This window comes from Camelus ferus, chromosome 13, assembly GCF_009834535.1.
Source record: "Camelus ferus isolate YT-003-E chromosome 13, BCGSAC_Cfer_1.0, whole genome shotgun sequence".
NCBI classification, from domain to species: Eukaryota; Metazoa; Chordata; class Mammalia; order Artiodactyla; family Camelidae; genus Camelus; species Camelus ferus.
The window spans coordinates 32,355,988-32,371,497 of record NC_045708.1 but is presented as its reverse complement, the minus strand read 5'-3'; the positions used below and the strand labels follow the sequence as shown (position 1 = coordinate 32,371,497).

The window sequence follows — 15,510 nt, the reverse complement described above, 5'->3', positions numbered from 1 at the left end:
TTTCCTCTTTCTCTCCCTCATTTCCTTCTTCATCCAGTCTAGACCCTATGGTATATTACTGTAGGCATTTCCATCCATATCCTCAACTCATTGTTCTTTTGCTGTAACTGACCTCCTAACCCTCAATTTTGGATTACTCTAACATCTACTTTGTCTACTCCTATATCTGTTCTATTAAAATCTTCGGGAGGACTATTATGCAGTGTTGTAAACTGGCATCACTACAGATACCATTCCCCCAATACAGTCCCATATTCAACACTCCATCGTATAGCTATGGAGAGTTACTTTTACTTCTCTGACTTATGCATTTCTTTTTATGCCTCTGTCCTTTTGCTCTCTTCATTCCTGCCACTCATTTAACCAAAGTTACCATTCTCTCCCTAGCTAAATATCTGCTCTTCTTTCAAGATTCAGCTCAAATATCACTTCTCTTTGAAGCTTTTTCTGACCCTCTTTGCACTAGACAGAATTGACCCTTCTTCCTTTGTGCTCTTCTATATACTATACAAATTTCTAGATAACATCTATAACTCTTTATTGCTCTGGACTATAAGTTACATGAGGATGACAATTGTATTTTATTTGTCTTTGTAACCCTAGGATCTAGTACATGGCCTAACACAAGTAGAAACCCAATAAATTTGTTGGAAGAGAACATTAATGGAGCCAGAGTGTCATCTTGTATTTGAATGTACTCTGGCATAGAGTTTTTATGAACAGAGCCAAGTAAGACCTTCCACATTTTGGAGTATGCTGAATTTGAGGTGCTTTTAAGACATCTGGGTAAAGAATTAAGTTATACAAATATATATACTTGGAGCTCAGAGGATAGGACTATGCCTGAGATGAAAATTTATAATCATATAGAAGATGACTAAAGATATGGACATGGATAAAATCACCTAGGAAGACAGCATAGAATGAGGAGAAAAGGAGGTTAGGAACAGGCTTAGGCCAGCTCAAGGATCATGAGCTTCCAAAGGAAACCGAGAGCAGAGAGAGAAAGAGAAAAGGAAAACCAGGAGAACATAATGTCACACAAGCCAGAGGAAGAAAGTAGTAGTAGTGTTGAATATGGCTGTGAGGTTAGGTAAGATGATAATTTTTAAATAATCACTATATTTCACTAAAATGGAAGTCATTAATGACTTTATTGAAGTGGGTAGAATGGAAGATGTTAAATGGTGATAGCATATTGACTATTCTTTTGAGAAATTTGGCTGTTAAGGATAGGAGAGGGACAGAACTGAAGGGGAAAGAAGGAAGGTTTTGGAAAAGGATGTTTTAATTTGGGGATTCATTGGTTGAAGTTATGTGAGATTTTATTTGGGGGATAGAAATGTTCTATAACTGGATTGTGGTGATAGTTGTATACCTCTGAATTTTCTAAAAATCATTCAATTGTACACCTTAGACAGGTGAATTTTATGGTATATATTTATACATCAATAAAGCTGTTTAAAAAAAAGAAAAGAAAGACACTCCGACAAAGCAACCAGCCAAATTTAGAACATGGAGTGTTTTACAAGACAGGGGACCCACTTTCTCTAATTATAATAATGGTTTGTCGGGAGGATAAGGAAGGGGACCTTTTTTTTTAATGAAATTGCTAAATACATTGTGAGGCTTTGACTGAATCTTGATTCAGACAGATTAACTGTAAAAAGACAAATCTGAATTTGAATTGGATATTAGATGACATTATGAAGTTGCTGATAATTTTATTAGGTATAGTAGTGACATAGTGATTATATTTCACAGTCCTTATCAGTTAGAAATTCATACTACACATACTAGAATATTTATAGGAAACTGATATTATGTTTAAAATACTATATTAGTATTTGCTAATAGGAATTGCTTTAAAATACTATATTAGTTTGCTAAGGTTGTCATATCAAAGCACCTCAAACTGGGTGGCCTAGAACAACAGAAGTTTATTGTCTTACAGTTCTTGAGACTAGATGTCTGAAACCAAGGTACTGACAGGGTTGGTTCCTTCTGTGGTCTATGAGGGAGAATCTGTCTCTGTCTGCTGGCTTCTAGTAACCTCAGGCATTCTTGGCTTATAGATGGCATTCTGGCATTCTCCCCATGTCTTCATATTGTCTTCCCTCTTTGCAAGTCTGTCTCTGTATTTCCCCTTTATAAGGATACAGTCATTGGATTTGGCCCCCTGAATGACTTCATCTTAACTTGATCATCTACAGCCATCCTATTTCCAAATAAGGTCATATTCACAGGTACTGGGGGCGAGGACTTCATCATCTTTTGAGGGGACACAATTCAACTCATAATAAATACTAAAGCAAAAAAGTTTTAAAAGATTAAAAAATGTTGATAATTGTTGAAATTATCTGATGGGTACATGGGAATTTATTATGTTTTTCTCTTATTTTGTATATATTTGAAATTTTCCATAATAAAAATTTAAGAAATGTGTGTGAAGGCAGAGATTTAAATTGATATTCATATGCTCATATTCATAGCAACATTATTCATAATAGCCTAAATGTGGAAGCTTAAGTGCCCATAGGCAGATGAATAGATAAAGAAAACACATACAATGGAATATTATTCAGAGTTTAAAAGGATGAAAATTTTGATACACACTACAGCATGGATGAACCGTAAAGACATTATGCTGAGTGAACTAAGCCAGTCTCAAAAAGGACAAATTTTATATGATTTTTCTTATATGAGGTGCCCAGAGTAGTCAGAATCATAAAGACATAAAGTAGAATGGTGGTTGCCAGGGGCTAGGGAGAAGAAGGAAATGAGGAGTTAGTGTTTAATGGGTACAGAGTTTCAACTGGGGAAGATGAAAAGGTGCTGGAGATGGATGTTGGTGATATTTGCACTACAGTGTGAATGTACTTAATGCCGCAGAACTATACACTTGAAAATGGTTAAAACGGTAAATTATACAGACCATCTAAGGACTTTCATGAAGATATTTTAAAAGTCATTGACCTTTGTGGAAGTAAATGCTTATCCTTGCATCTTTCCCAGCTTTTATTTCATGTAAACGTTCCTCATTTATTCTAAAATAATTATTAATGATTGTTATAATTATTTCACCTTTTGGTTTTGTTCCTTGCTTTAAAAACTGGTATTCCTGCTTTTAAGATCATCAAAAGAGGCTTTACTTCCCTCAAAATTTTAAACATTACAAACTTAAATTCTGAAATATACAACTTACTATTTTAAAAATAGGTCTGTAAAAATAATCTTGATGGCTTATATTGTCCTAAATTTCCTAGACTTTTGTATTTTTGTCCATTATTTGTTTTACTTTCCAAAGATCTTTTCTTCTCCACGTGCCTTTTCTTTTTTATAATAGATTTTTTAGAAGCATTTTTAAAATTCTTACTTTAGACAAAGAGAAGAAACCTGTGGGAGCTTTTCAAAGATCTTATAGACTTTGAAGATTAAAATTTTTATACCCTTTCTCTGAGCTTTCATCATTGAAAGAATTCCCAAAAGTTTTTTACATATTTTTTTTATTACAGTGAACTTTTCCTATGGTTGGAAAATTGTTTTCAATTATTTTTTAAAACATAAAAATTATAACTATTTCTAGATGTCTTATCATTTCAATTTACTGATTTCTTACTTTATTTTATACAAATCCAAAACATCTTCCTTGCCCAGAGCAATCAACCAGTTACCCAGATTTTACTGAGATTTTTTTGGTTTTACTTGTTTATTTTATTTTAAAATATCAATTCTTATTTCTAATATCATTTAGAAACAATAAAATGGGAGAAAAAATAAGGAAATAACCTTTTCGATAATTTAAAAGGCATTAATCTCCTCCCAAAATTTACGTTCAGTATAAATTTAATCTGAAAGAAAAAACCATCTCTGAATTGCCTATCTCTGTTCCTTCATTGTTTTCAAAATTTGTAGCTAAATCTCTAGCCTTGAATATACCAGCTAAATTTTTGGAACTTTTTTTTTAATGAAAGAATTTTTTTGTTTTACCTACTTTATGGGATGAGAGTAAAAAGTTGAAAAAATATTTATAAACTATAAAATGCTGCATGAATGTTAGTGCCATATGTGCTAAGGGTTGATAAAAGTTTAGAAGATGATTATTTAAACTTTTAAGTTATTCCTTTCCTGGCTATATAATACAAGTTGACTTAAAACTTAGCTGTAAAATGTGAGTAATACATGAGGTAGTTGTGAGGGATGAAATAACGTAAGTAGAGTGTGCTGAATGATTCAAGGAATTTGTAAACCAAGGGCCTGAACAGGAGAGTACAACTTTCCAAATTGGTTAAATCAAGGAGAGAATTATCAGGGGGGGACTTCAGATAAAACCCAGGCACCACAAGGTAAGTAACAACATTCATGTAAAATCTATTCCTGAAGAATTTCTCAGAACTCAAGAATCTCAGAGTTAGAACTAGGATATACCTTCTACTTTTTTCTTTATCCTCATCGTATACATTAATTGGCTCGTGAGGGTGTGTGTGTGTGTGTGTGTGTGTGTGTGATGGATGTGAGATCCGAAGTCTGACTCCTCTCTTGCTGTTTTGGAAACATTTTGTTCCCCTTCTCCCAAAAGAGTGAAAGTACCTTAATCTATTTGATAAACTACTTCTAGGGTATTTAGATCCCATGAGAGTAATTTTCCTTAAAATTATATAGTCAAAGCAAAGAAACACAGAGTAGAAGAAAGAGGACAACCAGGCAGCTGTGATTGGAATTGACATTTTTCTACCCTACTTCTTCCCTCCTCCCTCAGCAGTTTTTATTAAATACATTGACCCTGAACAGTATAAGCATGGCATTTAAGGCTGAAACCAAAGACGGCAAACTAAAATAGATAGCAACTAGGCAAATGCCTTAATTTGACCTAGTTTATTCATCTGTCTATTCAACAACTATCTATTAAACATTTATTCTGTGTGAGATACAATGCTAAGGCTAAGACTATAAAAATAAATCTCTGCCCTCAGGAAACTTCTGGTCTAGTGGGAGAGAGCACAAGTAAGTAGACTGTTACCTCCCTGTATGATAAGTTATCTGGTAGAGGTGGGCACCAAGTGTTATGGGAACACAAACTTGGGTTGTCAGAGGAGGCTTCCTGGAGGAAGTATATCTAGGGAAGTTCTGATAAATAAGAGTAGGGAGTTAGGAAGTACTCAAAGAATTTTATTTCATCTTCTATGAAAATGGAGTAATACATGCCAAATACTGGAGGGAAGCATGGCTAAAGTATGGTAAGCAGGAAGTGGGGCAGTTGGAGTAGAAGCAGGAAAATGTTAGTTATAAGAATTGTGGGTAGGAGTTTGTGGTAGAATAGAAGAAGCTGACTTGTCGGTGACTTGATGGCCCACCAATTTTGGTGTAGTATCTTTGGAAGCCTAAAGACCTCATAAAGTGTGAGATAGGGCTTCTCTAAAGAGAAGACCTTTTCCATGGTAAAGTTGGAGCTGGTACCCACCTTCTCGTTCTCCCCAGGGTGGGTTGTAGGCCCCATGATTCTGACCTTTATACACTTTCTAATGCCTGCTACCTAATAATAGGGTAGAACTCATGTTAATTGATTGTGACCCTCTTCTCTCTCTTTTTTCCAGGCACCCTAGAATACATTTCCACACAGGCCTTGTGGATGCCCATCTCTACTGCTTGAAAAAATACGTTGTGGACTTCCTAATGGAAAATAAGTAAGAAGGAAAGAGATAGACTCAAACCCACAGTGTTTAAGCTACCCTATGACTTAGCTAACAGTTTTAAACCTTGACAATGTTAGATAATCAGTTTACATAAATAACACAGTTTGTTATAGAAATGAAATCATGTTATCAGCATACTGTTACTTGGTCTATACCAAAGTCTCCTGCTTATACTTTAGGGGCCTGTGCTATGATAAACCAGCAAATTATTTTTGTAAAACTAATAGTAGTTTATGAAGCTTCTTTCTGCATAGTTTCAGGCTCTTCTTACTTCATTCCACAAGGGTGAGCTCCCCAGCTCTAGTGCTATTTGCCTCCAAGCAGATGTCCTTCGTCTAAGCAGTTATCCTACGGATGGGCCCTCTTAGCAAAGGGTCAGACACTTACCAAGAGGAGGAAAGAAAGAAGAGCAAGTTGCCCTCCAATTTTAGAAAAGAAGTCTTCATAGACTTTAACTGAGTGAAATTTCATGAATGCAAAGAAACAAAATTTGATATTTTCTCAGATGTTGCTTTGAGAACAGAAACAAAATTTGATATTTTCTCAGATGTTGCTTTGAGAACAGAACTACGGGCCTTAGATCTGACAGATCACAGTACACGGGTTTCCAGAGAGAAAACTTAGTTTTGTGGTTGATTTCAAGGATTTTTTTTTTTACTTATTATTTTTTTATTCTTTAATCAAGGATTTTTGATAGGAAATGCGACTAGAGTTCTCAGAGGAAAAGGAAGGCAAAGGTTTAGTAATTGCATGGTTAAGAAGAGGAGCGGCTAGTCTTCCTTGCTGGCTGCTAGATAAGTTCCTTCCTTGCATAGTACTGGTAGACTGGAAAGCAAGCAGGCTGGTACCATAGCAGCAAGTTCCCTCAGACCATCTGGGGAAGGAAGTCTGTGAACCTGAGTTTAAGTGTTAAGCATGCCCTTGACTGATGGACTTGGATATATACAGGAATATTCAGGAGAAAGAGAATTTTTCCTCTGTACCCAGCATGATATTTCTTGCAGCATCCTAACCCTCACCAATCTACACTACCTGCTAAACTTCTACAGAAAGGCCTATACAGAGTCAATGGTGAAACAAGCCATTTGGACTCCTGGAAAGCTTTCCCAGGGATTGTTGTTTCCCTGTTTTCTCTCGCCAGGACACTTTTGCCCTGCTTCCCTCTGACTCACTGTTCTTTCATTCAATCGGATATTTATTAAGCGCCTGCTATGAGGCAGGCGTTGCGCTAGATTAACTATAGAATCAGTAATAAGCAGACACGGGCCCTCATGGAACCTACAGCCTTAGTGCCACGGTGGATTGTAGACACTATGCTTTTTAAACAACTAGGAAACTTGCTACCTAGATTAGAGTGATTCAGGGCTCATTTTCCAGTTACCAGTCTGGGCTATCCATATTCTAAAAATGAAGTTAACACTTCACCATTAAAGGGTTTATGTTTTATTCCCAAATGGATATGAGCCCTGTGAAATAGGTCCTGACCATGACATGCTGAGAGGGGATACAGTAATAGTAGAGATCATGATTTTTCTTAAAAAACTATTTCCTATGGAAAATTTCACACAGATACAAAAGGAGAAAAGGTGATGTAGTGAGCTTCCATGTATCCATCATACAGCTTCAACAGTTATCAGTTTACGGCCAGTCTCTTATATTTGCTGCCATCAATCTTCCCACTGTCACATCAGATTATTTTAAAGCAGGTCATTATTATATAACTTCATCTGTAATTATTTCAGTTGTAACTATAAATATTTCAGTATGTATCCCTAAAACATAAACAAATACCTCAGTACCATTATCATACTTGAAAAAAAAACAAAACCCAACAACACTTCCTTAATACTAGCCAAATGGGATTATAGCTTTTGGTGTTTGGATATGCAGGCATTTTTGCAACAAAGCTAGCCTCATCCTGGCTGCTGCAGCTCCTTTTTAGCTCATTTGGCCACCAGTAGCAGTTCCCACACCTGGCAAGTGTTGTGCAGTGGTTATGTGCCTTGAGGATAAGCCTAAATAGGGTGGTGATTTTGTGGCTCCCAGCCAGCAGCTCTGCCAAATGGGACTTTCCCAGAGCTTGCTGCAGTAGAAAAGGATACGGAGCCTCACCTCAAACTACCTCCCCATCTCAAGGTCTGTTAAAGACATACTTATTTCTTTCTTCCCCCATCTACCCTCTACCTCTCAGAATTGTTCAGCTTAAAGGCATTATATTGAAAATTGATAAATTTCAGTACAGTATTAGGAAAATAAGAAGGCACAGAAGGACAAATTAAAATGGTACTCGAAGGAGATTCTTTATTCCTGGCTGGAATCATGGAGGTTTTGTCTCAAAGTTATGGGAGATGGGATTGATTAGTTGGTGGGAGCAGCATGTAGAATGCCTTGAGAGCTGAGCAGGGAGTTACAGGTCTTTAAACAGAATAGTCCCGTAAGGGATGAGCAGTGATGTGACCTGGCAGGGGAATATAGACCATTCTGAATGGGAAAGAGAGTCAAGGTAAGTAGGATGCATTTATAAGAATTTGGATATGAAATGATGACTCCTTTAGGGATGGAAAGGAAAAAGTAAACCTAAGAGACACAGCTTTAAGAAAGGAGTGCTTTAGCAATCTTGTATCTTTCACCTGTGAAAGTTAAAATTCTGCCCTGTATGTTTTTTCAGTTGTTTACATGTTAATGTCTTCCACCAAAATTCCTTGAGATTAGATACCTACCTGGATTGGTAAGGCATTCAGTATATGCTTGGTGAATGGTAGGAAAGGAGATGTGGTGACAACTCAGATAGCAGAAGTTACTTAATACATCAGTAGTTAAACAAGAGAGGAGTATTTCTGCAGTTGACTAACTGCAAAAGCTATAGGGAAAGCTGTGGAGAGAAGAAAACCAGTACTCTATTTCACAGAAGTTTAGTAACTAAGCTGTGTGACCCTGGACAGGTGTCTTCCTTTCTGTACTTCACTTCCCTCATCTGCACATTGGACGAATAGTACCTGACCCATATGGTGGTTGGGAAAAATACTTGTAAAAAGCTCAAGGCAGTAGGTGGTGCATAGTAAGAACTTTTCATTGATCACCTACTGTGTGTCAAGTACTGTGTTGTTAAATTCTAAAGATAAAAAGATGGAGCTTCTGTATTCAAGTTGCTCACAGTTTAGGGAGAGGGGACATGTTAAATTATTACAGTAAAATGTGGTAAGTAATATGAGAGTAGTATAATAGAAGCACAAGGGAATGGGGGAGGTGAAAGTACTCTGTCATGATTTGAAGTAGTGTTTACAGTAGTGTACATTTGACAAAACTCATTGAACTGTATGTTTAAAATAAGTGCATTTTATTATATGTAAATTAAATTTTCAAAAAAATGATTTTTAAAGCTTAAAAAATGAATTGGACTTAAATACAATTTTTTTAATTCAAAACAACAGACATTTGATAAATACCTAAATATATTCTAATTGCTATGTTGGGGGGCTGAGGATACCAAGGTGAATACAAAGTCTTATAGGCCATTGCCTTTGAGAAAATTATATTATGAAACAAGAGGGGAAAAAATGAGTCAGATATCCCTAGTCTTACTAAAATGGGAAAGCACTTCAGGTAGCAAAAGTGTCATGACAGCTATGCTTTAGAGAGATGCTCCAGTAGCAGGGGGAGGGAGGGAGGGATTGAAGGGTTATTGGGCTGAAGTAACATCAGTGAATCAGATTAACTTTAGTGACAGAATCCATCACTAGAATTTCATAACCTAATGTATTTCAATATTGATTTTTAGCTAATGGTGAATTATCTCTCAGCTGGTTTAATAAAGCATTCTCCTTGCTAGTCTTCTGCCTCCAGACTCTCCTCTTTTAATCCATTCTCCAGAAAACTACCAAAGGGCTTTCTAAATTGCAGATCTGTCTGCATCATTACCTATTTGACCAGTGTTGCCATGTCCCAGACACACACCAGTTAAAGTAGTGCACGGGCCCAGAAAGTAGTACCTGGGGTAATAAGAATATGACAGGAGTTGCCTTAGGAATGCCACTATTTGGCTTGGATGCTGGTATCTTTGGCTGAATGTCTGCTAGTCTACATGTGCACTGAGGCACTTAGCTTTATCAAGTATGTGATCTTAGAACTAACTCAAGCTTTCTAAGTATCAAGTAAATATTAGAAGCCATTAAAAAAAAGATTGGTAAGTTTGACTAATAACAATTTTTAAAATTTTGTGTTGTAGGGGAAAAAATAAATTGATGAACATTGTGTAAAAATAACAACAAAGAGGGGAGGGGATATTTGCATTACCAGAATAGCCCAAACACTAGTTTCCATACTGTACTAAGAACACTTTAAAATCATTTAGGAAAAGACTAATGACTCAATAGGAGATGGGCAAAACTTATAGGTAGTTGGTTCGTAGGAAAAGCTAGTACACTTAAGAAAAGATGCCTACTCTCATAAATGAAAATGCATGTTAAACAGTTTTAGGATACTATCTTTATTGTATGGTAAAGATTTTTAAATTTTGTGATGAAGCTAGCAAAACTGTGGGGAAGTTCTCTTATACTATTCTATATAAACTTTTGGCAAGGTAGTTGATACCTGTCAAAACTTAAAATTGTATACTCTAAGCAGTTCCTCTTCAAAGAATCTATCTCACAGAAATATTTACTTAAAAGTATGGAAATACTTTTTCTTTACTTAAACATATGAAAATATTCATTGCAAAATATTTTTGCAGCATTGTTCATAATAAGGAAAATTTATAAAAATTTAAACAGGGTAATTAGTTACATTATAGTGCAACTGTTAAAAGAATGAAGTATGACTGTGGCAATATGGAACGATTTCTAAGATATGTTTTAAAAACCAAGTTGCAAAAAAAAAAGCAAGTTGCAGTATTACTATATATTTTCAGTGTAATATGATTCTATTTTTTGCTTTTAAAAAAAGATATGCATGTATATGTTTATCCATTTCTGAATGCAGTATGACGGATGTTCCAAAGACTGTCTTGAAAATTTTAATTCAGAATGTTTTGGATTTTATGTCCACAGCCAGAGCAGAGCTTAGCCTGAGTGTTGTGACTGTGATGCCTCTTGATGCTGAGTGATGAGCTAAAAGTTTCTCATCTTTTACATGTTAACTGATCTAAGCCTAAGGAAGCTGGCTTCTTAGGAGCTTTTTATTTGGCTTAGTAGGAGTTGCTCCAAAAGGAGACTGACCCTATGAAGGACTCAAACAATATGCTGGCTTTCTGAGCCTTGGAAGACAGGTAGTTTATACCAGAATTAGCTCTGGTTTCCTTTTAGTACAGAAACCCAGAAAAAATTGTCTTTATCTCCTTTTCCTAACCCACTAGGCTTGCTAGCCATTTTAAGAGACGAGGAGATTAATCTTATTAAAAGAAAGAATTAAAGCTGAATACTTCCTTCCTGTCCAGATGAATCCAAAGTTATAATCAACCTCTTCTAGTGTTAGAACCTGATCCATCTGTATAGGACATTTAGTCTTAGGGTTTGGCCTTCAGAGCAAGAGGAGAGAAAGAGAGATGAAAATTACCTCTAACAGCACCAACCATGTACCAGACACTATTCTGGGTACTTTTCACACTTCAGTTCATTCAGTCCTTAAAGTAGTTCTCTCATTTAGGTATTATCCTCATATTATAGATGTGGAAAATGAGGCTTAGTCATGTGCTAAATGTCATACAGTCAGAGACCCAACAAAATCTGTCACTGTTGATGAATTAATTGCTAGCAGCGTCTACCACCTATATGAGATATCTCTCTGTTACAGACATTCACGTGCACACATACCTGGGAGAGCAGTCACAACTTCCTAGTCTTAGCTACATGGGGATGCAGAGGAGTAAGGATGGGCCCCACAAACTGAAGTCAGGAATTGGGGATGGGCAGTCATGCTTCCAGGTCAGAATCAGGGTGATAATTAAAGCCACATGTGAGACAAAGTTATAGACTAGCTGGAAAGCCATGAGTCACCATAGGAAGGCAGAGAAGAGTTAAGAAACAGTTGAAGGACCATGTAGCCATGGGAGATAAGCCAGAACCATATGACTTAGCTGTACTTGATTTCCTGTCCTTAGCTGTCCTGGAGATTGCATGAGGTAGCCTTTACTTAACAGAACAAAATTAAGCTAAGAATTTGTTCTAACTGGAGTTCTTATGTGGTGGCTGTATACCGACATCTGAAGATATAGGTGCTGCCAAGAATAAACCAGAATGGTCTCTTCTGGACTTCTTGGTTACATTCATTTTTATCTCTGGAGCTTCTGGAAATAACTCACTGCTAAGAAAGGGACAAAGGCCTAGCAGCATATTGTATTGACTTAAAGTTAACTTAAGAATGAGTTTCCCAGTTGAGCCTTGCCTACGCTATCACGGGGGGGGCCATGATATGATAGGAAAGATAACCTTTTTAAAGAGGACTTTTAAAATGTCATAATATTGTAATTAAAGCACTCCTAGGAAGAAGAATCATATGGAACCAGAAAGTCTAAAACCACAGGAAAAGATGTGTTTAGTTTGGATAGGATTTAAAAATAATTCCTATATAAGTTAACTTATGAACATAGTATAAAAATAAACAACAAAGAGGGGAGGGATATTTGCATTACTAGGACAGCCCAAACATTAGTTTCCTTACAGTACAAAGAACACTTCAAAATCAATTAGGTGTACTTAACTGGTGTACTTTCCTTCTTGCTTCCTTCTCTGACAAATTCCTAAATATCCATTAAAATTTACCTAGATGTTACTCCTGTAGGAACCTTTCTCTCAATTTTTTTCCCATCACCTCCACTTAGAATTGATACTTCTGCTGCATAATATTTTGTGCTTATCTCCATTAGGAGAAGTAAATAAATAAAATCATTCTCTCTTCTGATCTTGTATAATTTTCAATCATTACATGCATCCTATTAAATTAAATGTGCATGTCTGTCCTTTCTACTTTTTTGAACTCCTTGAGGGCAGACACCACCTCTGATTCATCTGTGACATACAGTAGATGTTCAGTAAATATAAAGTCAACCAAACCATCAACTTCATATGAGGGCATGCATTTACCTATTTTGTTTCACTATTATATCTCCACTCTCTAGAATATGCCTGGCACACTTTGGGTACTCAGTGAGTAAATTCGAATGAATAAAATGTTCATTGAATTCCCCTAAGTCCAAGCGGTCCCTCCAGCCTGTAGAATCTGAATATGTTTTTCACTCAAGCCATATGCACCACCATTGAAAATGTATTCTTAAATGAGCTTTCAGTATTACGTTAAAAAAGGGAAAATGGATATCATAGAATACTGTACACCAGCTACCAGTCTCTAAAATCAGTACCTTTTAATCTAAAATTATTTCCTGTTTACTATTCCAGATTATATCTACTTTCTTTGAAGGCAGAAAAAAAAAAAAAAAAGCCTGAAAACAAAGCATAGGGTTAACTTAGCAATCACCTTTTCGTCTCAGTTACAGCTCTACTGAGAGAAGAGGCGAGAAAACCCAAGCCTTTAGTATTCTGCCCTGCAGACTTGAGTTCTAGGCCTTATAAAAGTAGGTTTTCTATTGTACTTCAATAAAAAAAAAAGAAAGAAAAGAAAAGTAGGTTTTCTGTTCTATCTTGTTCCTAACTAATATTTTGAAGAACCAACTTGAAGTGGAAGACATATAGAGGATTTCGAGTCTCTTTTGACTTGTTTATAAAAACAGAAAAACCAGAATGCAAAAGTAGCCAAATTTTTCCCTTCACCATGGACATCATTTTTAGACTTTCCCTGGAAGCTTGTAGCCATAAGGAGGACCTAATCACAGATCAAGGCAAAATGCTAAAAATTTCAGATTTAAGCAGAACTAATAATCATGTGTTTTTTCAAATGTTGGATTTTTAATGCTAGTAATATTAATAATAAAGAAACTGAATTAGGAAAGCTCTGCATTCTATATCTAAAAATCAGAAGGGGAAATTATTGCCAGCTGTCTGGCCTAGAGGGATTACACTCAATCATTCACACATTCACTCATTCATTTATTCAAATAAATATTTATTTAGCACTGACAGGATGTTTATTGGTAGAGGGACAGCAAGAAAATTTTAAGTCCTGTGGAAAGTGCTGTGGTTGCAGAAAACACAGGATACTAGCTAATATGGTATAGTGGAAAGAATCATGCGCTTTGAGATAAATGTGGAGTAAGTTTCAGCGCTGCTAGTTATAAAAGCTGTGTTACCCTTAAGCGAGATAACTAACTTTTCTAAGCCTTGATTTCCTCACTTATAAAATAAGGACAATAATACCTACCATAAGGATTGCTGTAAGAATTTTAGATAATGTATATTAATTTCCTAGCATGGAACTCACACATGATATGAATTCAAAAACAATAACATGTAATTGTCTTTGCTATGAGAGCACAGAAACCTGCAAGTGTTATGAAAGGCTTTTGAGGAGAGATGATATTTGAAAAGTCTCTCACAGCTCAGTAAATTTTCACCAAGTGAACACACTCTTGTAACTACTGTTCAGGTCAAAAAATAGAACGTCACCCAGTTTCCAGAACCTCCCTTCAAACTACCCCCTAGGAAGTAACTAACCCCCCAGCACACAAAATAACCACTATCCTGAGCATTAAATAAATTTAAGATAAGATCAGATTTGTAGTTTAGGAAAGTCACTGTGCCTGCAACATAGAGGGTAGATTGAAGGAAGAGGAGACATGGTCAGATTGTGCTTTGGGAAGAGTATTCTGTCTACAATATGAAGGGTAGATTTCAGAGGTAAGACTGAAGGAAGAGAGACCAATTAAAAGCAGCTGAAGGAATCCAGACAAATAATGACAGTGGCTTGGACTAGTCAGTAGCAGTAGAGATAGAAGTTGACAGTTTTGAAAGAGCTTTAGGGGATAAAATCAGCAGTGTTTGGTGACTGGTTTTATGTGAGGAGTGGAAGAAGGAGGAGGAGTCAAGATGATTACCACATTTCTGGTGTGGGTGACTAAATGAGTATCCATATTCCTGAGCAGGGTAACCAGTGTTGGTTCAGGGAGGTTTGAGAGAAAGATGGTGGGTTCAGTTTTACACATTGAGTTTAAGATACCTGTGGGTCATCTAAATGGCAGGGTCCATCAGGCCGTTGAAAATGTGAGACTAAAGTAAAGGAAAGAAGTCTTGTGTATGGGTCTACATTGGGAATGAGCAGCAAAGAAACCACCAAGTGATGATCTACCTCAAGGAAACAAATAGCTTGAGAAAAATACAGGCAAAAAAGAAAAAACCTGAGAAACACCCAGTATTTTAGGGGAAACAAAGAAATATCAGAAATATGAACAAATCAAGAGAGTGATGCCACAGGAAGTTAGGGAAGAATGGCCTATGACTGTGAAATTTGGAAGATTCAAAAAATGTTTTTTAAATATTACCTATAATTCTACTACTATGAGATAATTGTGAACATTTTAATATATTTATTTCCATTATTTTATTTTTGTATATGCCCTCTTGAGATCATGCTGTAAACTGCTTTCTGCTTTTTTTCCTATTTTTTCTTCTGCTTTCTTTATTCAGTGTTACTTCTTGAACATTTTTCTGTGTCATTAAAAAGTTCTTTACAGAGTTTTGCCCATATGATATTCTATTATATATGTTTAGTACTATTCTTCTATTGTTGGATATTTGGTGTTTCTCTATTTTTATAAATAACATTGAAGAGAAATGCCTTTTTGTTCAAAGATCCTTTTTTGTAATCTGATTATTTCATTTGTTCAGTAAATATTTATTGAGCTGAATATATTTTCCTTAGGATAGATTTACAG

At 35.9% G+C, this 15,510-nt stretch overlaps 1 protein-coding gene across 5 annotated transcripts in view; it reads left to right on the top strand.

Annotated features, from left to right (window-relative positions):
- EIF2B3 (eukaryotic translation initiation factor 2B subunit gamma) overlaps positions 1-15,510 on the top strand; it is a 104,642-nt gene that overhangs the window by 61,377 nt on the left and 27,755 nt on the right. For all 5 annotated transcript variants that reach the window (XR_004324987.1, XM_006178441.3, XM_014553982.2 and 2 more), the window contains one exon: positions 5,595-5,684. Coding sequence is in view for 4 of the 5 variants with exons in the window: in XM_006178441.3 (XP_006178503.1) it covers positions 5,595-5,684 (90 nt within the window). In the remaining variant the exon portion in view is untranslated. The remainder of the gene's footprint in view (positions 1-5,594; positions 5,685-15,510) is intronic.